At 49.1% G+C, this 25249-nt stretch overlaps 1 protein-coding gene and 1 pseudogene across 4 annotated transcripts; both read left to right on the plus strand.

Moving 5' to 3' along the window:
- Window positions 1-11948: 11948 nt before the first annotated feature.
- LOC102879081 lies at window positions 11949-12890 on the plus strand (annotated as a pseudogene).
- A 4477-nt stretch (window positions 12891-17367) lies between these two features.
- Window positions 17368-25243, plus strand: SLC29A2 (solute carrier family 29 member 2). Of its 4 annotated transcripts, XR_001516788.2 has the most exons (13): window positions 17368-17592; window positions 17851-17932; window positions 19311-19471; window positions 19700-19839; window positions 20234-20368; window positions 20978-21075; window positions 21292-21376; window positions 21921-22057; window positions 22310-22415; window positions 22517-22602; window positions 23324-23583; window positions 24267-24936; window positions 25023-25243. XR_001516788.2 is itself a non-coding variant. In XM_015588622.2 (12 exons), the coding sequence occupies exons 1-12, from the start codon at window positions 17564-17566 to the stop codon at window positions 24376-24378; spliced, it is 1431 nt and encodes a 476-aa protein (XP_015444108.1). In that variant the 5' UTR covers window positions 17368-17563; the 3' UTR covers window positions 24379-25243. The 4 variants fall into 4 exon arrangements, 3 of the variants coding, with proteins under 3 accessions (XP_015444108.1, XP_015444109.1, XP_006911124.1); XM_015588622.2 differs by having other exon boundaries at window positions 24267-25243; XM_015588623.2 differs by having other exon boundaries at window positions 24271-25243.
- Window positions 25244-25249: the final 6 nt, after the last annotated feature.

Genomic DNA, 25249 nt, shown 5'->3' on the forward strand with positions numbered 1-25249 from the left:
GCCGGCTCGCGACTCGGGGGCGGGGGCAGCTCCCGGGCTCTGGCGAAGCCGCCACTCCGCCGGTTGCCTTTAAAAGGCGCCAGCGCGCGCGCATCAGCAGAAGGGCTGCGGCTCTCTTCCAAAATAGGCAAGAACTGGGAGGCCGCGAGAGACGAGCTGCGAGCTGCACGGACGTCACCCCGGGCCTCCCTCCCCACCACCTAAATCAAGTCTCCATGGCAACGGCGTACCGCGGCGGCAAATGAATGAGCTATAGCTAGCCGAGGAGGAGCGCGCAGAGATGCGCGCTCTCTCGTTCAGCCTTCCTGGCGCGGAGGCTGCCCCGGGGAAGGGGATGCAGACCCGGCGCTAGGAGGAAGGGGGCGCCCTCATATTCAAAACGGCTCCAAGACCCCGGGAACCCAGGATCCACTCGGTCCAGGGGCCCCCAAGCCTTTAGTTCAGGGCTACTCAGCTCCCAGGGTTCCCCTTTACTTCCACCTCCGCCCTCACTCCATCCGCTCTCTGTGCAACCCAAACTCTGCGGAAAAGCAGACATCATGTGCCTTAGCGCCACCGCGTGGCAAGTGGTGGTGCTGAGTGAAGAGGGGGCTGTAGTGCTTATGGTTGCGGTCCCGCCGTCTATGTCGCCCTCTGGTGTTTGCGAGAGGGAAAAGCATAAAAGATCACAACCGTCTTCAGCATCCGAACCCTAACTAATAAAAGCACCATCAAGTCAGTAGTTAAGGTTTATAAGGTTCCTGAGGTGTGAGACACCGCTAAGCGCTTTCTTGTATCGCTTCATTTCATTCTCACGGCAACATTGCAATGCAGACGATGATGATGAGATAATTTCTACTCCGACTACTGCCATTTTACAGGTGAGAAACAGGCCGAGAGAAGTTGCCACTTGCCCAAGATCCAGCAGCTGTGAGGGGCAGACCTGCCACCAGCTCTTGACTCCTCACTTCCAGTCTCTTTTGATCCACCTCAGAGTCTCTTGAGGTAAGCACGACAGCACTTATTAGAATTATTTCCATATTACAGATGAGGAGACTGAGACTCAGAGAAGTGAAATGTTTTGCCAAAGTTTCAGCAGCCATGGATAGAACACAGGTCTCTAGGCCCCTGATCTAGGGATGAGGTGGCTGGATGAGGTGGGGGTCCAGTCCGTGAGACCTCGCTTCCAGCAAAGGAAGCAGCCCAAGGTCAGGAGAGGGACGAGGACTCTCCCCCATCTCCCAGGGTTTTGAGAGTTCATAGAAGATAGATGCTCCATTTCCTCTCCATTTATATATGGAGATATGTATTATTATATATTATAAGCATGTATAATATATCTCTCATTCAGCGTTGTTGACTTCTACTGTGGTCTTCCTGCTTATGCGTCTCTGCTGTTGGGTGAGAAAATGCTTCCCAAGCTCCACTTGTACTCAAATTGACCTACCCTGTTTTCTAGTGAATAACTGTCCTCAGGTCTATAGTTTTCTCATTTTTTCCTGCAGAGGTGTTGGCTCCATGTAAGTCTCTGCAGACTGTTGGTGGTTTGTTCTTACTGGCTTATGTTTTGGGGAGAATGGGTACCCCTGTCACCTAGTTTTGTTGTCAATATGGCCATGTGACTTGGTTTTATTATCTAGTTGCTCTGGTTTTAAGTGACGATTCCTGGAGATTCAAAACCTGTGTCCCCACTGCTGCTGCCGTCCGCCCCGTGATTCTTAGCTAACGCATCTGGGGCTGCCAAGGGTATGAGTGTAAACCATTAAAGAGAATCCAAGGGACTGGTGGTTACAATTTCTAAAGCTCCAGTTAGAGGCACTGCTGCCAGCGTGCTTTAGATTTTTCAGGAATTTTTGGTGAACCATCAGCTACAAGGCATGTTGTCCCCATGTGGGTAACAGTAACCCCACTTACCAGATCCTGAACTTCCAAGGGCTGTCAATGGCCATCTCATCCCGCTTAAGGGGCACCAACTCAGGGACATCTTTCCTCCATCCTGGATGACCCTGATGTTTTCCCATGAGCTCGTTAACAGGATTTGCTGCCATTACTGCAATCCTGAAAGGGCCGCAGACATCCACCAGAAGTCACCTTTGCCTAGATTCCCCCGATGTGCCTCCAAGTAGCTTCTCCTAATTGCTTTCCTACTGTTTCCTCCAGCTGCTGACTGATACTGGGGGTTCCCCCTCTTTGTGACTCCAAAGTTTGTCTCACAGGGTCGTGTTTACAGCCATCCACAAAGATCCTGTCTGTCACCTGACATGACTCTCCTGTGGAATAGCCAGTGATCCCCAGAAGTCTATCAGGGTGTGATGGTATGAGATCAGTTGGTAAATTCCCTATCCACTCATTGGGTTATAATCACCTGCTTTTGAATTTTATATAATTGCAAACACACTGTATGCATTTTACTACGACTTGCTTTTTTTAATTCAAGATATTTTGGGGGTGTATCAGTCAGGGTCCAATCAGGAGATAGAAACCACACCAGTAATTTATAGAGAAAAAATTTTAACATAAAGAATTATTAATGAGTAAATAAAGTTTAACTACTAAGAGAGTTAGTAGAGATCTTAAAGTAGATGGGAACAGTAGGTGTTTGAAGTAGCTACGACGTCTGGGGCTGAGAAGGGCATATGAGGCAGGAATAACTGGGAAGAGCCCCCTCCCCCAACCAAGGCTGAAATTCAGACCTCACTGTAGAGGGGGTGTCATTTGCTCTGCCAAATGGCAGAGAAGTTCACTGAGGTCTCACCAGCAAGGCCAGCAAGCAGAAAACCACCTGCTAGAACGCTGGCACACATCCCTGGGAAGACATCTGCTGGCTGCATTGTGGCAAAAGAAAGAATAAAAGCCTCAGAACCAGGAAGAGAAGCCTTTTCCTCTTGAAGTGTCCCTCCACTGCCGCTATCAATAAGGCCTAATGTGCCAGCTGGCGAAAAAGAAACATTCACAGCGTCCAGCTCTTTTATCACAAAGCAGGGCAGAGACAGGTCGATCGAGCTGAGAGGCAATAAATTGATAACTGGCACTGGGGCTCGTCTGTATGTTGTGTATGGCTGTACTTCATTCGTTTTCACTGTTTGCATCCTATTATATGAATATACCACACTTTACTGATATCTCTTCCTGTTGCTAGACATATGAGTAGTACCCAGTTTTCTCCATCATGATCATTGCTGCTCTGAACATTCTGCCCGTGTCTTCAAGTGCGCATGTGCAAGGGTTTCCAGGTGGTGCTGCAGACGGAAGTCCAGACGGGTACAGCAGTCTACTGCTCTTTTCAGCCCTTGGGGTGGCTGAGTGGGGCCTGGTGTATCAGGGCCCATTGACCAGTCATCTCTACCTGTGGGCCACCCAACGTGCCGATAACATTTTCTGGTTTTCTACACGTACCATTGTGTAAGAAAGGTTGTGAGACGCTGGTTTAGGGCTACTCAGGAGTGATGCTTTGGGATTGCAGGGCATAAAAAGTTCTATTTCAGTCATAACTCCAAATGGCCCCATTTATGCTCCTGCCAACACTGTGTGAAAGCTGCTTTGGAACCTCACCGATACTTGGTGCTGTCAAGACCGTTGATCTAGGGGGCCGGGAAGACCATCTCACTGTGGTCACCCTTTACGTTTCCCTGAACGCCGATGAAACTCGACATCTTTTTGCGTTTGTAGACCTTTCATATTTTTTCTTCGAGAATGCTCGTTCGTGTCTTTTGCTTACTTTTTAAACTTTCCTTGTTGATAAGTACGAGCTCTTTCTATATCGTAGATACTGTTTATGGTTGTGTCCGTCAGGGTTCCAATGCAGAAAAAACTCTTCCTAGTTTCAGCATTAATGGATTCCATACAGGAATTTTGTGTTTATAGAATAATCGGAAGGACAAGAGAAATGGGCTCCCATTCAGGATTTCAGAAATGACGTTCATAACAACCCCGCAGAACTGGCCCACACAGGGAACTGCTGAGCCTCCATAGCCAGGAGGCTGGAGAATCCTCTGTCCCAACTGCTGGCTCTGGAACCACACCGCTTTGGCCAAGGACTGGGAAGCTGCCATTGAGAGTGCTGGTTCTGGGACCCCTGGTCTCGCATCTGTGGATAAGGAGTCAACTTCAGAGCCCATGGCGCCTGATACGCTGTGCAGCATGATGCTGCTCCCGCTGCTGCCCCCCTACATGAACCAGTCTGGCAGGCAGGTCTCACATGCGTGCCCCCAGTTGACAGGGCTGAAATCGCACCCCAGAACCCACCTATAAGCGAGCCTGGGAAGTGGAGCATTGCTCTTTCCAGCCTCTGAAGTCTAGGACGGCACACGAGCAAGAGGCTGGGAGAGACGTCGAGGGAGCCAGCTCACCACGTCTGCCGAGTTCCAGCCTCTCCGTCACTTGGCACTCATATGTGACCTCTTCTCATCCTCGAACATCTCGGCAACGCATCAACAACCACACAGCCCCAACATAAAGCGACTCTCGTGCATACAAATGTGAAAACACTCGCGCCCTCCTTAAAAGGAAACAGTAATAACTGGTCTTCCATCTGTCATCGCATCCATTTCTGGGTATTGCTCATCTTCGGTTCAGCCCCAGTTCCATCTCGTTATCCTATAATTTATGGACTAAAATATGAGCCACCACCAACATGCCTTCTATTAGGCTTTTTCAACCTTGACGCTGTGACATTTTGAGCCAGATAATGTTTTGTTGGGGGACTTTTCTGTGCACTGTAGGATGTTTAGCAGCATCCCTGGTCTCCACCCACTAGATGCCAGTGGCACCTCCTCCCCCCCTCCGTTGTGACAATCAAAAATGTCTCCAGATATTGTCAAATGTCTTCGGTTCATCAAAATCACCCCTAATTGAGAATTACTGCCTTAAATGAAATAGAAAAGGAGGAGGGGGAGGGAAATTGGTTACATAACAGGGCAAGAGAAAAACATAAACTACCTATTGAAATGCTCACTTTTGCAATTGGTCTAAGGCTCTGGTTGATGTTATCTTTTCTTCACAAGCCTCCCCACATTCTCTTTGCCCTCAGCCTGCACCTTGGCCGATTGGGGTTCTTTCTCTAGTGGGCTGACTCAAATTTTTCAATCCTATAATGTTTGAACCATTAGTGATCCTGCCAGATCTTTTTGTTATGAATTCACAGACCTATTCTTCCCACCAAAGCCCTGACTATCAGTCGTCGTCATCGTCATCATCATCATCACCATCATCATCACCATCATCATCATATCTAATCATAGCAAGTAAATTTACATAGTACTTACTATGTTCCAGGCACTAATCCAGGTACTTTACCTATATTAATTCAATTATCAGCACAACAACTCTAAGAGGTAGGTACCATTATTAATTCATTTTAAAGAAGAGGTAACGGGTGCAGACAGTAATAAGTTGCAAATAGTCACACGCACAGTAAGTAGCAAAGCTAGGCTTTGGGCTCAGGCAGGTGGCTCAACTCCATGCATTTAACTGCTAAGGTTAATACTACTTTTCATAACAGCTAAGTTCTTCTCCACTGCCCTGGTGTCGAGCCACAGTTTAGACCATTTTTCCTTCTAAATGGAGTAGACTAAATGTGCCCCTCAGAAATCTGCCCACTTAGATTTCCCTTCCCATCGTCCACTGACACCGGTGCGTGGGTTGTAATGATGCACCTGTCCACTCCCAGCTGGTGCCAGCATATCACATAGAACCTTCTGTGCACCAGGTCACAGGTATGGGTTGCAGAAGACTGTGAAGGGACAGTGAGAATATAAGTCTCCTGCTCACTAAACTCACTTCTGCTTTCAGGCTGTGCTTGATCTCAATCTCACATACATACCACTTTCACTTGATGATGGAGAACAGAGCTGCATGCCCTACCCGTAGCTCAGTGGACAAGTCAAAATTCAGCATCTTAGCTTGTGGAGTCAACTTGATGTCATATCATCAGGTGTTTGATATCTCACCCAGAGTCAAGAAGCAAACCAGAAATTGTTTCTCAAAAGAACACGAATGGTTTTCTGAAGAGAATGGTACCACAAAGTATCACAAACTGGGTGTCTTAAACACATACGAAACATTATTTCTCACAATTCTGGAGGCTAGCAGTCTGAGACCGAGGTGTCAGCAGAATTGGTTCCTTTGAGGGCCTTTCTCCTTAGCTTACACATGGCTGTTTTCAACCTGTGTTGTCATATCATCTTCCCTCTGTCTCTATGTCTTAATCTCCTCTTCTTATAAGGACGCCAGCCATATTAACCCATCTGAACGACCTCGTTTTAATCTACTTACCTTTTTAAAGACCCTGTCTCCAAATACAGTTACAATCTGAAGCACTAAGCACTAGGGGTTAAGACTTCAATATATAAATTTGAGGGAGAGGGGAAGGACACAATTCAGCCTGTAACATGGGCTAAAGTTAAAAATCTCAAGATCATATCAACTGATACAGAAAAAACATTTGACAAAATTTAACACCAATTCATGTTAAAAAAAAAAAAAAAACTTTCAGGAAAATAAGAAAAGAGGAAATTTTCCTAAACTGGGTAAAGAGCATCTACAAAAACCCTACAGCTAACGTCAAACTCAATGATGAAAGACTGAATGGTTTTCTAAGATTGAGGACAAGGTAAGAATGCCGGGTCTCACCACTCCCATTCAACATAGTACTGGAAGTTTAACCACTGCAATAAGGCAAGAAAAAGGAATAAAAGGCGTATGGATTGGAAAGGAAGAAATAAAACTGTCCCTCTTCGCAGATGACGTGATTATTCACATAGAAAATAGCAGGGAATCTCTAAAAAAACTCAACCCCAGAAGTAGTAAATGAGTTGAAAAAGTCTAGCTCCTTTCACCCAGCATTATTATTTTGCGATCCATCCATGCTGTTGTGTGTATCAATAGTTCTTCACTTTTTCATTGCAGGTTGCATTCCTTTGTGTGGGTATACCATAATTTATTTTATCCATCCACCTGTTGACGGACATTTATGTTTCCAATTTTGCTCTATTGCAAATAAATCTGCTATGAATATTTACACACAAGTCTTTGTGTAGACATATGCTTTCATTTCTCTTGGATCTAAATCTAGAAGTAGAATGGCCGGATCATGTGGTAGGTAGATATTTAACTTTTTAAGAAACTTTCCATTTTTGCCAAGATGATAGAATCATTTTATATTCTTATTAACATTGTATGAGAGTTCCAGTTGTTTCTATCATGGTCAATTCTCGATATGGTTAGTCTTTTTAATTTAGTCATTCTAATAGGTGTGAAAGTGGTACTCATTGTGGTTTTAATTCACATTTTCCTAATGACTAATAATGATGAATATATTTTATTTGATGATTTATAATCTGTATATCTTCTTTAGTGAGACGTCTGTTTAAATCATCTCCCTTTTTTAAATGGGATTGTTTGACTTATTATTACTGAGTTATAAGAGCTCTCTATATATTCTAGATCCAAATTTGTTTGGATATATGTTTTGCAAATATTTTCTCCCAGGTCATGACTTGCCTTTTTATTTTCACTGTAGTGGACTGTATTTTGAAGAGCAAAAGCCTTAACTTTTGATGAAGTCCAATGTGTCATTTTATTTCTTCTATGGATATACTTTTGGTGTCACATCTCAGATCACAAATATTTCCCTATATTTTTAAAGAATTTTAATAGTTTAAGCACTTACACTTAGGTTTGCTATTCCATACTCCACTAATTTGATTACGGCACAGCACTTCTGTAGTCTGGATTACGATCTGTGTCGGAAGCATGCTCATAGTTTCAATTGGAAATGTAAGAATATTATTTTTGTGATTTTAAAATAGAAAACTTTCTTGATTTGATTTTTGTTCATTTATTTTTAATTACGCAAATGACACCGGAGAATTAACTGTACAAAAAGAGCAAAAGTACACAGAGTAGAAAGTGAAGGTCACTGTGGCAAACACTGCTGTTCATTCATTTAAGAAATCCAGGTGAGCTCGCCACTTACATGTTATTTGCACAATTCGGGATTCATTAGTCTCCAAAAATACTGTATCGGTGTGCTGTTGACATAGGATGACATATAATGTTACCATCTTCCCATAGCTGCATTTCCTTATTTCAAAGACAACAAAATGAAAATCTTTGTGTCATGACCAAGACTTTCACGTGCAAATTTACATTTAAAATATATCTCAGAGGACGCAGGTTCTGGAGACAGAAGAAATCCCCGAGTTGTGAATCATGTCTTATTCCTTGAGACTAAAACGAGAAGGTATCTCTGATGCTGCTGTCTCCCAGACGGGTTAGAGGGAAAAGTTGTGTGGTTGTTAAATCTAACTTCAAATGGCTATCATCGTGGTCCAGCTTCTTCTTCACTTTCCCTCATTAACTGAATACGGAAATCGTGAGACAGACACATATGATGTCCTTAATGGAAGATCCAGGACAGAGCTTCGTGAGATCGTCAACCATGACTGCATCTGGAGGGCATGAGGATGTTTCTCATTTGCTTCAGCTGGGAAATAATCATCTTGGCACAGTCTCCACCTGTAATCAGGTCCCGCTGATCATCCACTACTTTCTTACTGTAACTCTGGTGTCCTTCACAAACTCCTACTGTTTTAGCTCCATAAGCAAAATAGATTAGTGTCATTTCGACAGATTTCAAGTCATCAAACACTGAATCATTCTGCATTGAAAGAGCGGCGCTCACCTTGAAAAATGTACCTTTATTTCTTCTACTGTCTTGAACCTAGAGCAATAAAACCAAGGAGCAGCTCTCTGGAGTGGGGGTGCTCAGGTCCCCTGAGTGGGGTCCCCTCTTTGGCTGCAGGATCTGACCAGGTCCTTACACATTCCCTGGACTCCCACTTCCGCTGCTTTATCAGCGCATCTTTCAAAAAATCCTATCCCTGTCAGCAGAGTGCTGATGGGACACTGGCATGTTCCAGGAGGCAATGTTCCAGGGTGGCCCTTGTTCCAGGGTGGCCCTAGTTCCAGGGTGGCCCTTGATGGCCTCCTGCAGACCCCTTTCTCTGGTGCTCAGCTCTTGGTCGGGCGGGTTTCCCACACCAGGCTCCTCCAGGGCACAGCTTCCTCTAGCACCTGGCTCACATGGACGGTTTTTCCAGTGACCAGCTCCTGCTGAGGTCAGCTTCCACAGCTCCCGGCTCCTGAGTCGGCGGTGGCAGCCGGCAGCACCTAGCAGCCAGCAGCTGTCCCTGGCACATCCTCTGGCAGCTTCGCAGTGTTGCCAGAAAGGCACTTCAGTGACTTCTCATTGCCCTCTCTGGAGGGGTCTGGCCCCCAGCCTGTGGGGGAGTAGAGGGTGCAGGGGTGGGAGGTCTTCCTTGGGTGCTGGGATGGATGCCATGCCAGGACCATCACTGCCAAGGTACAACCAGTCCAAAACTGATCTCATCTTTCTCCTCACACTGGCATATGTGCTGCCTGGGAGCACAGACTCAGAAGCGAGACAGCCTGGCCGCGAGTCCTGGTTCTGCCCCTTTTCACAGAGTAATTTCTCTGTGCTTATCAGTAAGATGAAGACATTAACAGCACCTCCCTCATATGATTGTGATGATTAAGTGAGTGGATCCATATAAAGAGCTTAAAATGGTGACTGGCACATAGTAAGTGCTCAACAAATATGATTTTGAAGTCTCTAAAAGAAAAGCAAACAAACGACAGAGACAAGATGTCGAGCCTCTAATGCTCACCAGCCCCCTGGGACTGCTGATCTCTGGGCTCACAGGCTGTGCCTCTGGCACGCAGGTTCTTCTCTGCTTCTGGTACTTGGAGATTTCCCTTTCCTCCTTACAAGCCTGGCCTGGCATTACATTTGCGGAGTCAGAGATTTTATTCCACATTTCTACAAGCTGAAAATACTCAGCACTAGCCTGATCTTCCATTCAGACTAGAAGCTCTGCCATCACATCTCCAGCCTCTCCCACTCGCCACTGAAAGTGTCTGAACTAAACTGGAAGGCTTTTCAGGGGGATAGCTAAGCTACTGAAGCGAACAGGCCCCAGAAGCGTTTGACTCCCTCTCATGTAACAATTTAGAGTAACAGGTCCAGCTTGGTGGGGAGTTCTGCCCAACGCCATGATGTCAGCACTAGGCTGACATCAGAGCTGCCATCTTCTGCACAATGCTTCCATGAACTCTGGTTGTGGCCATTCCAGCCTTCAGGATGGGGGAGGGCATGGAGGGCACACGTGGAAGTTTTGATGGGTCAGTTCAGGAAGTGGCATGTGTCACTTCTAGTCATTCTACTAGAGAGAACTAAGCGCAAGGCCAAACCCAGCTCCTAAGGAGGCTGGGAAGTGAAGTGTAGATGGTGTCATGTGCCCCACAACAAGTCTATTATTGCCAAAGAAGAGAAAGAATTTTGGTGGGTAGCAATCAGTCTCTGACACCAAAGGAACAAATACTGGGTCCGGTACATATATACAATGGAATATTACTCAGCCATAAAAAAGAATGAAATCTTACCATTTGTGACAACATGGATGGACCGAGAGGGTATTATGCTACGTGAAATAAGTCAGGCAGAGAAAGACAAACACCACACGATTTCAATTATATGTGGAATCTAAAACAAAACAAACGAACAAAACAGGAATGGACTCATAGACATGGATAACAACCTGGTGATTGCCAGATGGAAAGGGGGGTGGGGGACTGGGTGAAAACGGTGAAGGGTCTAAGAAGTACAATTGGAAGTTACAAAACAGTCACGGGGATGTGGAGTAGAGCACAGGGAACATAGTCAATAATATTACAATAACTATGTACGGTGCCAGGTGGGTATTCATCAGTGGGATTGCTTCGTAAATTATATAAACGTCTAACCATTATGCCGCACACCTGAAAATAACATTAAATAATACTAAATGTCAACTCGAATTGAAAAATTAAAAATAAATACTGGGTCTTGGAACAAGAAGACCTAATTTGATTTGAGGATCGGGTTGGAGAAGGTCAGTAGCCAGGACCTCCCTCAGAAAAATAATATTTTATGAGGACTCAGAGTTACTCAGACAAAGGAGAAAACCTGGAGAATCCTGGGAAGCAAAAGGGGCGGTGGGGCGGCCAGGCGAGGGGAGGAGCCAGCTGGAGCCTCCCGGGTCAGGGGCCCCTCAGCCAGAATCTTGTAGGCTGGGTACAGTCGCAGCTCTAACTCTCAGCGCAGTGGGAAACCATCCAAAACCATAAGCAGAAAATGGATATACTTCGATTTTCATTTTTAAAAGGTCACTTCGGCTCTTCGTGCCTGGGCCTGCGTTTCTAAATACCATTCTCCAATAAAAGCAACAGGGCTCTTTGGGGGAGTGGCTGGTTCCGGGCTAGGGAAGGGAAAACACCAGAAAGCGAGGCAGTACTCAAAAGAGCGAAAGGGCGGGGGCATGTCAAAGGGACACTGGAGCCAGTCTGGAAGAACTCCAGGGCCCAATCCTGGAACAATCTGAGCCATTAAGTAAATAACGTAATACTGGATTATAACTCAAAACATAATATATAATTGTATATATGTATACGTGTGTATATATACATACATGTGTATGAGTCCATAGTGATGTATATAAATGGAAAGAAGAGACACGTTCTCCTTACAGAAGTCCAATTATATCTGTAGCTCCACCCTCTTCCCGGAAGTAGTACTTAGCCCCGCCCACCTACATCTGGCGAAATGACCTTAACCAAGTGACCAAAGTTAACATCATCAGTGATGTCACGTGATATCAGGTACTCCCTGATGTGTGACAGGGCATTTCACCGCTGCGGTATTTTGCCCCTTAACACCAGTCATCTGGCCATAGTAAAAACAGAAAAACCCAATTTGGAGGACATTCTGTAAAATTCATGACCAGTACTCAGAAGTGTCAAAGTCATTATTTTATCTTACCCTGAGAAGTAAAAAGGCTCACCAAAGGATATGCTTTAAAAATGTTATCTTTGCGAGAGAATCAGGTTAGCAGGTTCGTAGCCCTGCAGGCATGGCAGACCTTGAGATCTCAGCTGGCCAGTTTGCGGCCGAGGTCTGGGATAAGTCCTCCCTGGTGGAGGCTCTGCAAGAGCCGGTGGATGAGCTTCACGTGTTGACCGGCAGTGAGGGCCCAGTGTCTGCGGAAAACATCAATGAGCTGTTGCAGTCTGCCCACAAAGAATCTAGCTTTGATATTATCTCGTCGAGTGTAATTCCTGGAAGCACCACTGTGCACAGTGCTGAGATTTTGGCCGAGATGGCCCAGATCCTTTGGCCTGGTGGATGTCTTTTTCTGCAAGAGCCAGTAGAGACAGCGGTAGTGAACAATAATAGCAAAGTGAAGACTGCATCTAAGCTGTGTTCAGCTCTGACTCTTGTGGAAGGAAAGAGCTACACCCGGAGTCCTTGAGCTCCGAGGAGATACAGTCTGTCCAAGAACACCTGGGTTACCATAGTGACAGCTTGCTCTCTGTGCGGATCACAGGCAAAAACAACAACAACAACAACAACTTTGAAGTGGGCTCTTCTAGTCAACTTAAGCTTTCTATGGCCGAGAAATCTCCTTTGGTGAAGCCTGCTGTGGACCCTGCAGCTGCCAAGCTCTGGACCCTCTCAGCCAATGACATGGAGAATGAGAGCGTGGATCTCATTGACTCAGATGAGCTGCTGGATCCAGATGATTTGAAGAAGCCCGATCCAGTTTCCCTGCGGGCTCCTTTCATGTGGAGAAGGGAAAAAGAGGAAAGCCTGCAGGAACCGCACTGACGGCCTTGCCAAAGAACTGGAAGAAGAGGAGTCAAGGGAACACGTGAGCTCCCAACCCAAGTCGGCCTGTGGAAACTGCCACCTGGGCGATGCTTTCCGCTGTGCCAGCTGCCCCTACCTCAGGATGCCAGCCTTCGAACTTGGGGAGCAGGTGCTCCTGAGCAATAGCAATCTCAGTGATGCCTAGAAGGGGCCCAGCGTGGGGCACATCTGCTCCTTCGGCTGACTCCTGTCTCTCAGATCCCACTGCTGTGGTTCCTCCCATCTCTGGATTTGCTCGCACCTGTTGGAAATCCATTCGTGGGGAGGGTGCTTAGTAGATAGAGTGAAGCTGGCTGTGGGGTGCAGTGGTGAGTAGAGCTGCTGTGGATCAAAAGACCAGGCATCACGGGACCCGGTTACCGTGAGCGGGGGCGTTTCTTCACCTAGTGTTAGGGAAACAGGATGCGTCCTGAAGAGACCCCTCGTGGTGTCAACATGCTGACCGTAACACTCTCCGAGCCCAGACATCCTTAAGATTAACACCCTGACAAAGATGGCCTGCCCCTATCTGAAGCTCAGTATTAATTGTGTCACTGCTTGCTTTCTGGAATTGGCGGTTTTTCTCAACATGAAGTTCCTGGTGACATGGTCAAGTGTCTCATGACCTCAGGGCACCAGAGGAATCACTCGTTGGTTGCTGTGATCATAGCCAGAGTCCCTCTACCCCCTTCTACCCCCACCTACCCTGTTTTAGTGTATTGCATCTGTGTTCCGTTGTTTTTTCTGTTAATCTACAGTTATTAAACTTGTGTATTTCCACGTATCAAAAAAATATATTATCTTTGGTATTATTGGGGGATTATTTGATTCGATCAAAGAAATAGTAAACATCGTAATTGCAATATCGCAAAATGATATCATATATCGTTAGATATATTTGAAAAGTTTACCTGCTGGAAAAAAAAAAAGATCAAGCCCACTAAAAAGATGGGAATTATCATAGGATCATGGGATTTAAAAATAATCCTTCTTGTCGGGAATTTCTAGTTTCTATTTTTGTAGTAATTTGATATGATCAGGCCTATTCTCTATTTTGGATTCGTTTTTCAAGAACACGGCCATGATAACCAGATTTAAGGATCAGTTTGAACTTCCAGTACTGGTCTGAGTATTAAATCCATCTGAAGCAGATATGGAGCATTAGCCAGCATTGACAGGGAAAGTTAATTGAGTTTTAAAACTACATTTGAACCCCAAACATGACTTAGTGAATCTATTTCTTTGGAAAGGACTAAATAATGTATGATAGCATTTCTAACAACATATTTTGAAATTCTCATTGCATCAGTGGTAATACTGCAAAAGCAACAAAGTCAGTTGTAGATATGTATCAGAAGAAATCTAAGGGAGACTCCGTTGAACGGACTTAGAACAAAATATAAATTAGTGGCAATAAATTCAGGGATCTCATTGCATTTAATTAATAAAGGTTGCTCTAAAAAATCATATTAATAAAGCCATAATTAAAAGTACTTATAACCCAATGATAAGAAAGCTACAACACGAAAATTACATTTTGTAATTATTTACTTATTCTGGCATTACCTGGATGTTAAAAAAAATCTTACTCAGATACTTTTCCCAGAAATATACCCAACCAACCCCACGGCCTCGTTTATTACTGTTTATTCTTTCCAACCCATCCATACTCCTTGTCGCCTCCCAAAATACATTATGGTCTCCAAGTTCATAAGTACTAGGGACTCACTCTCTACCTTCACCTGAAGCCTGAAGTGAGATTTCAAAACAGGAGACATATCTCCTGACATATTTCAGTACCGTCCCAATCTCATATCATTACCTCAGGAGTTATTTTGACAGGAAACTCATAAATAAAACTCAGGTCATTTACGAAAATATCATGGCTTCTCAGTTTCTCTACTTCGGCAGTCTGTAACTTATTTCAGCATGATACACAGATTTCAATGGAGATTATTTCAGTCTGCCCACAAAGAATCTAGCTTTGTCTTGTACACAAATAAGACTGGCCTGTTATTACTTATCCCAGCTGTAGCTTTTATTCTGGTTGTTCACCTGTATCCTTGTGCTTCCATTTCCCTGTTCTCCTTGTGTTGAACTGATTTCTGATCCTTTTCTTTCTCTTAAATGTAAACATAGTCATTAGAAATGCGAGCATCAGAGTCTTTATTTTCAAGTGGCTGCGCCCAAAGACTTAGATATTGAAATACATACTCTTTTCTTATAAATTATTTGATTTTAGTTTTCCTTTGCATTACACTTAGAGCATTATTATTGTTTTTTTTTTACATTGTGGGGATGGGTTATGTTACTTGTGAATCTCTTTTAGGATTATCAAAGTGATGTCGCGAAATATGTTATAAAAAGTGTCTGAGTCTGACAGAGCTCAGAACAAGTGCCTCAGAGCAGCAGTTCTTAACCAGGGGCAATTTTGCCCCCCAGGGGACTTTTTGGCAATATGTGGAGACGCTGTGCATCACGGCTAGGGGAAGGTGCTCCTGGCCTAGTGGGTGTGGCCTACCCTGCTGCTACACATCCTGCAATGCGCGGGACAGCCCCACAACAAAGAATTATCTGGCAAAATATAGAAAGCCTGATCCATACTCTCCCAGACGCGGTCCCTCGCGGACTCAAACCTCACTATGCCGCGCGTGATCATCGTAAGGGAAACGGGAACGGGCGGACGGGAGAGTGTACAGAACTCCACGTCCTATTTGCTCAACTATTCTGTAAAGCTAAAACTGTACTAAAACTAAAATCTATTATTTATTTTTAAAAACGATGTTGGTAATTTTCTGAGCCTAGACCCTAATCTCATTTTACACATGGACACAATGTACTATTTGTAAGATTTGAACATACACCCCATTTTTTCAGCAACGCAGCTACTGTCTATGTAGAGGGACAGCTGCACTCTGTTTTGTTTGGAACTTTGCCAAGACTTGGTAACCGTTTAGGAAAATCACATCACCGATGGCCAGCTAGTCTTTCAGTGGCCGCCGGTTCACTACTTGCCTGTATTGTGCATTCACTGGGGTTTTAAAGAGAGAGGCCAGCATCCAACTGCTTCACTGCGCCTGAGTGTTCAAACACTCAAACACACGCTATTTATTACTTCTTTGAAAAATTTTATCCCATATCTCACAATTAGGATATTATATTGACACTAAATTTTTGTGTATAGGTAGGTTTTACTATCTATTAATTTCATCGCAGGATAGTAACAAAATATTTGTTATTAAACGGGTGACCGATTCTGATTGAATTGAGAACCTCTCCTTTAAAATGAAATCCGAGCTCTTTCCTCAGCCCTCAGGCCTGTCATAACCAGCCCAGCTGTCTGTCAGAGCCTCTGCCCTCTCCTTCCACCATGCCTGCCAAAGGGATCTATTTGTGTCCCAGAATGTGTCAGCATTCTCACAACCGGGGTCTTGGTACAGGCTGTTCTCTTCCTGAAATGCCCTCATCCTCTTCAGTCGGGGCCTCCAGGAATGTTCCCCAAACCTCAGCTCTTCCTTCCTTTAAAACTTGTGCCACAGCTGTGCCCCACCTGCAGTCTCGTTTGGTTAATTTTTTAAAATGACTCATTTTTCATAAATACATTTATTTTGAGTTACATGTATAAACAAATTTATTTTAAAATTTAAAAAATCATAAAAACGTGTGGTTTTATTTAACAAATTTATATTTTTAATTTACTTACATTTCATTTGTATTCATTTTAATAAGTGGATTCTGATTTAATTATATTTAATTTTAATAAATTTATGTGTTCATTTACTAAACTATACAAAATTTTATTTTTCAAAAAAAGCGTGTGTCTTTATTATAAATATATGAATAGGAAACTATTCATATGAATAGCCCTAAATATATGAATAGCCCTAAAAATAAAGCAACTATAAAAATAGAAGAAACATAAAAGATTTTAATCTCTAGATGAAACCGTCAGCAGAAGCCCTGAGGCCGGCTCTTTGTAAGACAGAGTAATTAACAGGTGTTAGAAACATGTTAGTATACTAAATTGAGACGTTCTGCCTTGATATATTCCGAAGGCTTGAGAGCAAATTAAAGAGAATAGCTTTCTCTTTCAGTGTAATTTAAAGCTGTCTCTGTTCTCCCTAAAATCTCTTGTATATCATTAAGATCCGTTTATTCACTGAGCATTTACCAAGCACCTGCTATGGTCCAGGCCGTGAAACACTGACCCAGACAAGCAGTGTTTGCCTCACAGTTGGCTGGGGGGAAGAAAACACAAGGAGTGGTGGCCATAAAATTTCATTACTTACGAAAATAATTTGTGACTTAGAGCCTCTCACTTCGCCAGCATCCGCTATATGCACGGTGATTGCAGAGAAAAGCAAACCCGCTCGTAAATTGTATGAGTTAGAGTAAATTAATTTCAAAATTACAATGGTCTAGAATTTTTACAAAGTGTTTCACAGAAGAAAAAAAAATGGGAGGCGGGTTCATCTTCCCAAGTCAGCCGCCTCTAAGCCGCACTCGGCGGCGTGGGGGGCAGTGGGAAGTCGGGAGCACGAGGCGCGGCCGGGGTCGGAAGTGGGAGTGTGAAGAACCGGCCTTGGGTAGGTGGGGAGGGGTGATGAGACCTTCTGTCCCCGCCCCGGGGGCGGAGCCTAGGTCCCAGCCTGCGGAGCTCGGGACCCGCGCTCGGCTCCCTCCCGCGCTCACGCCTCTCGCCTTCCCTTCGGGGAGACCTGACCACTCCCCCGCCAACCGCAGGCGAGACCTGGCCTCCCGCCCGGGTCCTCCGCCCGGCGCAGGTGCAGGTGCGGCACCCCACCTCTCTCCCACCCAGGCACATTCCGCTGGGCGGCCATGGCTCGAGGAGACACCCCGCAGGACAGGCGAGTTGGGGACCGAGTGGGGCGCGGACGGGGATCCTGGCGGCCGCGGGCAGCGCAGACCTTGGGCAGCTTCCTTCGGGCGCTCCAAGGCTCGCAGCAGACCTGATGAAACTACAATTCCCATCAGCCACCTCCCTTGGCTGCCTGAGCCGGGATGATGGGGGCTGTAGTCCGCTCTCCGGAGGGGGCGCCCTGGGAGGCGGGAGGGGCGGCCGAGGAGCTGCGTCCTCGGGGTGACCTTCTTACTGATCCCCACAGCTACCACCTGGTCGGGATCAGCTTCTTTATCCTGGGGCTGGGCACTCTCCTGCCCTGGAACTTCTTCATCACGGCCATCCCGGTGAGACACGCGGCTGGAGTGGCGGCCCCAGGGCCACAACCACCGTCTGTCCCTCCAGCCGCCTTGGACCTGAGGGGTACCAGAAGCTTTCCCTTCCCCGCCGCCTTTGACTCCTCATTATGTCTGGGTGTCAGCTGAAGCCAGGAGCCTCAGAGAGGGACGGTGCCTCTCATGGCTAGGAAGGCCAAGCTTTCAGGGATGCCCAGACCTTACAGGGCCAAGGCCACCAGCCCAGGGGGTCCTGTGGAATCACCACTTCTGTTTGTCATTATTCTTGAGCTAGTCACTCCAAAAGCGGATTTCCCAAACCTTTGTTTTTCTTTGAAATAGCACGAATTACAATCATTCATCCAACAAATAGTCATTGTGCACCCACTGCGGGCCAGGCCCCATTCTTGGCACTGGGAACATAACAGAGGAAGTCTCCATCCTCATGGAGCTTATATTCTCTCAAGGGGAGGCAGAAATGTGGGGCTTGTATCCCCTTTGGGCCTGGGCTATTCATATATATTCAGTACAACAACTGTCCTCTTCAGTGCCTGGCTCAGGGCTGGGCCCTGGAGACCCACAGCAGAATCCACCCTTGGTCTTGAGAGCGAGATGGGTACCAAAGAGCGATTAATAATGTAACGTGACATGTGGCATCGAAGGCTTGGAGCAGAGTCCTGTGGGTCCTCAGGGGAGGGAGCAAATCCTTCCGCTTTATTGAAGAGGTGATTTGTAACTCAGGAGAAGGGTAGGTAAAGCATTAGGGGTCCGTCAGGAAGAGGGGGATGGGCATTCTGGGCAGAAATGGCACCAAGGCAGGGGAGGGCCAGCCTGTCCAGAGAAAGGGGTGCCTGGAGTTTAGTGGAATGAAGCAGGAGATGGGGCACAAAAGGGAGGCCGAGGTCTGGTTCCGAAGGGCCTCAAATGCTGTTCCAAAACCTTGGGGCTTTGCCCTTGGGGGGCGGGGGAGGTTAGGCAGAGGCGAGACAGGATGTGTGTTCCAGAGGGAATGCGGTGGGTCGGAGTCTGGCTCACCTTAGGTGCCGGGTACTCAGAACTCCAGGAGCTGCTGCAGGAGTGGGAGTGGAGGCTGGAACCAGGGCACTGAAGAGGGAGGGTGATCTGAAGATGGAGCAAGGCCCAAGTTGGGGGTTCCTAGGGCTTGGGCTCTGTCCCAGACTTTAGCTGTTCAATTCAATGCGTATTCACTGAGCTCCCACTGTGTGCCAGGTGCTGGGACAGCACAAGGACAAACAGAGACAGTCCCCACAGACATTAACCAAGCCATCCCAAGCGCAGGCTCAGGGGGGAGGCAGGGGGAAGGCTGGGGGATTCCTGAGGGTAGGTTGTAGGGTGACCATGTACAACCCCTCCCCTGGCATCCTGGCAGTACTTCCAGGGGCGGCTGGAGGGCACCAACAGCACCACTGGGACCCTGTACACCAACCACACGGGTCCTACGGACACCTTCAACTTCAACAACTGGGTGACACTGCTGTCCCAGCTGCCCCTGCTGCTCTTCACACTCCTCAACTCTTTCCTGTACCAGTGGTGAGAGGCCCGCCCTTGGGCTCTGTCCCAGGCCACCCCTGTGTGTCCCTGTCCCGCCCCCCGCTGAGGCAGCTCCATCTGGGCCCAGGGAAGACCTCCCATCCTTCCCGCGCTCCCCTTGCACCTCCCCCAGCCCCCACTGTGCAGCCCTGGGAGGGGGCTCTCGCCTACCTTGCCCTGCCTGGCCTGGGCCCGGCCGGTGCCCACTCTGGCTCTCCTTATGAGCAGCATCCCCGAGACGGTGCGGATTCTGGGCAGCCTGCTGGTCATCCTGCTGCTCTTTGCCCTGACGGCGGTGTTGGTCAAGGTGGACATGAGTCCTGGGTCCTTCTTCTCCATCACCATGGCCTCCGTCTGGTTCATCAACTGTGAGCACCGCTGCCCCTACCCACCTCCCTGCCAGCCCACCCAGGGTTCAGCCCAGCCTTTGTTGTAGCTGAAAAGGCCCAACATATCCAAAAAGAGAAGACAGCTGTATCATCACCCATGTCCCTGATAGGAAATTGAGGCCAGGAGGGAGAGGAAAAAAGCCCTTGTCCCAGACCTCACAGCAACCAGAGAGCTGGCCTCCTGGCCCCTAGCCCTACAGGCTTCGGGATGCCCCTCAGAAGAGGAATGAATGGGGGTGCGTTACACCAGAGCACCAGGAGTCTCATGCCTCCCAGCCTAGTCCAGAATCCTCTGCGCACCCTGCCGACACCTCCAGGGGGCCCCCGAGGCCTGCCTACTGGAGCAGCGGCCCCCATTCTTGTCCCTCCACAGCCTTCTCTGCAGTCCTGCAGGGCAGCCTCTTTGGACAGCTGGGCACCATGCCTTCCACCTACAGCACCCTCTTCCTCAGCGGCCAGGGCCTGGCTGGGATCTTCGCTGCCCTTGCCATGCTCATGTCCATGGCCAGTGAGTGGACTTGGGTGGCTGGAGGGCAAGATGGCCTCTGAGATTCTGGGGAGCAGGGAGAGTGTGCCAGGAGTGAGATGCCTTGGAGATGGAGGTGGTGGGGCGATGGGGAGCTGGGGGTTGGGTTTGGGGAGGAGCAGGGCTCTCGAGCGACTGGGTGAGGATTGGGTTCACCTGGGGCAGGAGTCCTGAGGCCAACACTGGTTTGTGGCAGCAGGTTGAGGATTTGGAAAGGAGGGACCATTTTGGGATTCAGATAGACCTGGGTTCGAATCCCGGTTCCCCTGCTCCCTAATGGGGGGCATCGGACAAGGCACCAAACCCGTGTCCCTTTCCCCATTAAATGATTATTATAGCACTGTCCTCAGATTGTAATAATTCACGTAATAATAATGAGTACATAGTAGGTGCTCAAAAAAATGGCACATAGGGAACAAAGAGAGAAGTGCAGGGCTGGGCTGGGCCCTGCACAAGCCTCCCGAGTTTGTCAGGAAGAGGCCGGGAGGTTCACCTGAGAAAGTGATAATGCGGTGTGGGACAAGAGTTATTAGCTCTGTGGGAGCCAGTGGGACCAGCCATCGCCCCTTTGCAACTGGAGTTTCTCCGCAGGTGACGTGGATGCCCAGACCTCTGCCCTGGGGTACTTCATCACGCCCTGTGTGGGCATCTTCGTGTCCATCGTGTGTTACCTGAGCCTGCCCCACCTGGTGAGCTTGGCAATGAGCTTGAGGCCGCACTTCAGAGCATCTCAGAGTCAGAGATCCCAAGAGAAGCCAGGGGAGGTCGGCGGGGGGAACCTGGGTCCAGTCCTGATCCCCAAAGGAGTCAGCCACTGCGGGACCCCCAGCCTCTAAGCCAGCGGGATGGGGAGGGATCCAGATACCTCAACCAAGACAGGCAGGGCCAACACTTTCTTTCTGCAGGATTTCGCCCGCCACTACCTGGCCAAGAAATCATCCCAGGCACAAGGTCAAGAGCTGGAGACCAAAGCTGAGCTCCTCCAGTCTGGTGAGCCCTGAATCCTGCCGGGGAGGTGGAGACCCTGAGGAGGCTAGAGCCACCTCCACAGGGAAGCTGTCCCTCTGTCCCCAACTAGAGCCCTCACCCCTAGTGCCTTGTGTGAGCAGAGGCAGAAAATCATGAAGGAAAGTCAGGGGGATTTAAGTCATCCCTGCTGCCTTGTGGGCCTCGCTCTCCTCCCCTATAAAATGGGGAGGCAGTAGAACCTCAGGCGTGCAAGCTCTAGATCCAGATGCATCTGAGTTCGAGTGCTGGCTTCACAACATTCAAGCTCTGTGACCTTAGGCAAGTCACTTAACCTCTCTGAGCTTCTTTTTCTTTGTAGAGCAATGGCAGGGAGATAATCCACTAGGGTACTTAGTCTGCCTGGCACGTGCGTGTGCTTATTGAATAGTAGCTAAGCGTATTTCTGTTGTTAATTCTCTTTGCCTTCACGCTGGGCTGAAGGAGGGTCATTCGTTTTAACTGCTGGGCGTCTCCCTGTCTCAGGCAAGGGTCACAGGCATGATCCTGCCCTCCCCTCTCGCCCCAGATGAGAAGAACGGGATTCTCAACAGCCCCCAGAAGGCAGCCCTGACTCTGGATCTTGACTCTGAGAAGGAGCCAGAACTGGAGCCTGAGGCACCCCAGAAGCCAGGAAAGCCTTCGGTTTACATTGTCTTCCAAAAGGTTCGGCTTGGATATAACTCCCAACCACCATCCCCGGGGAAGAGAGGGCCGCTCTCTCCAGCCTTCCCCAGAGACTCAGCATGGAATGGGGCCTCAGTACTCACCTTGTTCACCCCAAGGTGACAGGGTCACAGTGGGTTGGGGTCACAGCCGAGCCAGGCCCCAGCTGTCCTGCTGTCGGGGGCCAGGGTTCAGGCAGGAGGGTCGGGGCTGAGTGCCCCGCCCGCTCACACCCCTGCCTCCGGCTCCCAGATCTGGCTGACGGCGCTGTGCCTTGTGTTGGTCTTCACAGTCACCCTGTCCGTCTTCCCCGCCATCACGGCCATGGTGACCAGCTCCACCAGTCCTGGGAAGTGGAGTGAGTGTTGGGAAGCAGAAGAGGGCAGAGCAGGGGAGTGAAGGGGAGAAAAGGAAGAGGGGAGCTGGGACCAAGACGAGCCCTGTGCCCCCCGCCCCCAGGTCAGTTCTTCAACCCCATCTGCTGCTTCCTCCTCTTTAACATCATGGACTGGCTGGGACGGAGCCTGACCTCTTACTTCTTGTGGGTGAGCGCACCCGGGCTGGGGTGATCTCGTGGTTTTAGGAAGCCGTCGGGGGTCAGAGGGTGTGAAAGAGCAGAGAAAGGTGATTTCCTGGCAGTCCGACTGGTCTGGGCCTGGCAACGGATCAGCCCACCAGCGGGTAGTGAGCGCCTGGCTTCTGGAGGTATGCAAGTCAGGGCTCAGGCTGTGAGCCTTTTGAAAGCAGAAGCTATGTCCAGTTGACCTGTGTCCCCAGCAGCCAGCTCAGGGCCCAACCTTCGGCGCTCAGACACTTATGTGGAGGTCCCTGTGCCATGTGAGAGTTGGGACGAGCTTCCCAGCGTTTAGATTGCTTTGAGCCACGGTGCTGCTGCTTTAAATGAAATCTTCCAAGGAGACACGACAAAGTACATCAAAGAGGAGCCACTCTGATCCAAGCCGGGGTGGTCCCGGATCCCCAGCTTCCAATCCACTCTGGCAACCCCATCTGCCCCAAAGCGATCTGTGGAACCCCCAGGGCCATTCAGAGGAACCGAGTTTGAAACCGAAGATGCCCTCTACGTCTCTTCCAGTTCTGCCACGGGGAACACAAGGGGAGGCCGGGAGAGGCAGAGGCTAGCCCCAGGCTGGTCCTTGATTGCTGGGTGGCCTTGGCCCAGCCTCTGGCTCTCCAGAGGCCCAAGAGCTGGGACCCCACTAGTTCCTGTGGGGTAGATCAGGGAAGTGAGGGATGAGTCTATCTTAGGTACCCCTGGGGGAGAGGCCCCGTTCCCGGGGACCGCCCTCACGCCAGCTTCCGCCGCAGCCGGACCAGGACAGCCGGCTGCTGCCCTTGCTCGTCTGCCTGCGCGTCCTGTTCATCCCACTCTTCATGCTGTGCCACGTGCCCGAGAGGTCCCGGCTGCCCATCCTCTTCCCGCAGGATGCCTACTTCATCACTTTCATGCTGCTCTTTGCTGTTTCCAATGGTTACCTGGTGTCCCTCACCATGTGCCTGGCGCCCAGGTCAGGGGGACAGCGGGGAGGGCCTGGGAGTGGGGAGGCGGGCTAGCTCTTTGAGGGGCGACAGCCTGCAAAGGGAGGGCGCATTCTGCTCTGGCCAGCCCAGCCCAAGCTGTCTCCAGACCTCACTGGCACCACCCTGTTGGGTCAGCCCTGAAGTCCTGAGTGGGCCCCAGGCCAAGAGCTGCCTAGGAGAGTAGCCCAGGCTGTGATTCTGGGCCCTCCTCTCTGGGCCTCAGTTTCCCCGTCTGTGAAATAAATGGGTCGGATTGTCATTCCTTAGAGCCTCGCTACTCCCAGAATTCTCATTTGAAAGGGAACTAAAGTTCTGGTCAAAAGCAGGGTTCGTGGGCTATTTACTCTAGGGACAATGGAGTTGAGAATCCAGAGGGGTGACAGGGTAGGGGGGACCAGTTTGGGGACATCTTATCAAGAAGGAAGGCAGTCGAATCTAGAATCTTATAATATTGGACCCTAGGGGCCCAAGGAGATGTCCTCGTCCATAGGTTTCATGTTACAGATCAGGAAACTGAAGTCCAGAGTCAAGGGCCTAATTACAGTGGCCGGGAGGTTGGGTCAGCCCAGACCAGAACTCCGGTGTCTTGTTGTAAGGAGGACGGGGACACTGGGGTGGGTCCAAGTTTGGCCCAGCATTTTCTAAGAGCTCCTATTCCTGTGCGTTCTAGGCAGGTGCTGCCACATGAGAGGGAGGTGGCCGGTGCCCTCATGACCTTCTTCCTGGCTCTGGGGCTGTCCTGTGGAGCCTCCCTCTCCTTCCTCTTCAAGGCGCTGCTCTGAAGTGCTCCATCCAGGGCTCTCCCAGCCGCTCTCTTCTCGCTGCTGCTTTCAGAGCCGAGACCCAGCCCAGGGGAATGGCGACCTGGACTCAAGCCTCTGCTGGGCTGGGGCCCCTTGGTCTGGAGGTGCCAGGAGGAGGCAGGTGCTGCTCTCCTGCCCGGGCTGGCGGCCACTTGGGGTGCTGCAAGGAAGAATTCACCACCAGTCATTCCAACCCTCACCCAGGAATGGAGGTGACACACACAGACACCCATAAGACCTCGCCGAAAGGGTGACAATCAGAGAAAAGAGAGCCGAGGGCCACGGCCCCTCCTCGCCATCAGGAATTTGTTCATCGCAAGAAACCTACCTGCTAATCGCCGCGGATCAGAGGCTACTAGCGAGGTCTTGCCAAAGGTGTGGCTGGTGTGGCCCCAACCTCAAGTTCAGAGTGGACGTGGGAACCAACCCAGGGCGGGAGCTCTTCTTCTCTCCAGGCCTCAGCAACCCATGGTCGAGTCTGCTGGACCCCAGGACAGAGGATGCCAGGGAGGGTGAGGGGAGCAGAGAGAGGAACAGGTATTAGGGATCTACGGGTGCTCAGAGGACCCCCTGGGCCTCAAACAGTGTTTTCGTTGCCAACACTTACTGTCTCCATTTCCCAGAACTCCGCTGGGCCTGGTCCCAGGTTCGCAGTCAGCCTGCATGCGTGCACTGCACTTTACAGTTTGTAAAGCTCTCCTACACCATCTCTCTCACGGAAGCCACATTGAGGCCCTCGGAGGGAGCCAGGCAGGGATTGTGCTCCCCCTTAGTACAGGTGAGGAAACCGAGTCCCAGGATCAAGGTACCGGTCCGTGGCAGAGCCGGGACCCAGCCCCCACCCCCCACC

This window comes from Pteropus alecto, unplaced genomic scaffold (genome assembly GCF_000325575.1).
Source record: "Pteropus alecto unplaced genomic scaffold, ASM32557v1 scaffold43, whole genome shotgun sequence".
Lineage (NCBI taxonomy): Eukaryota > Metazoa > Chordata > Mammalia > Chiroptera > Pteropodidae > Pteropus > Pteropus alecto.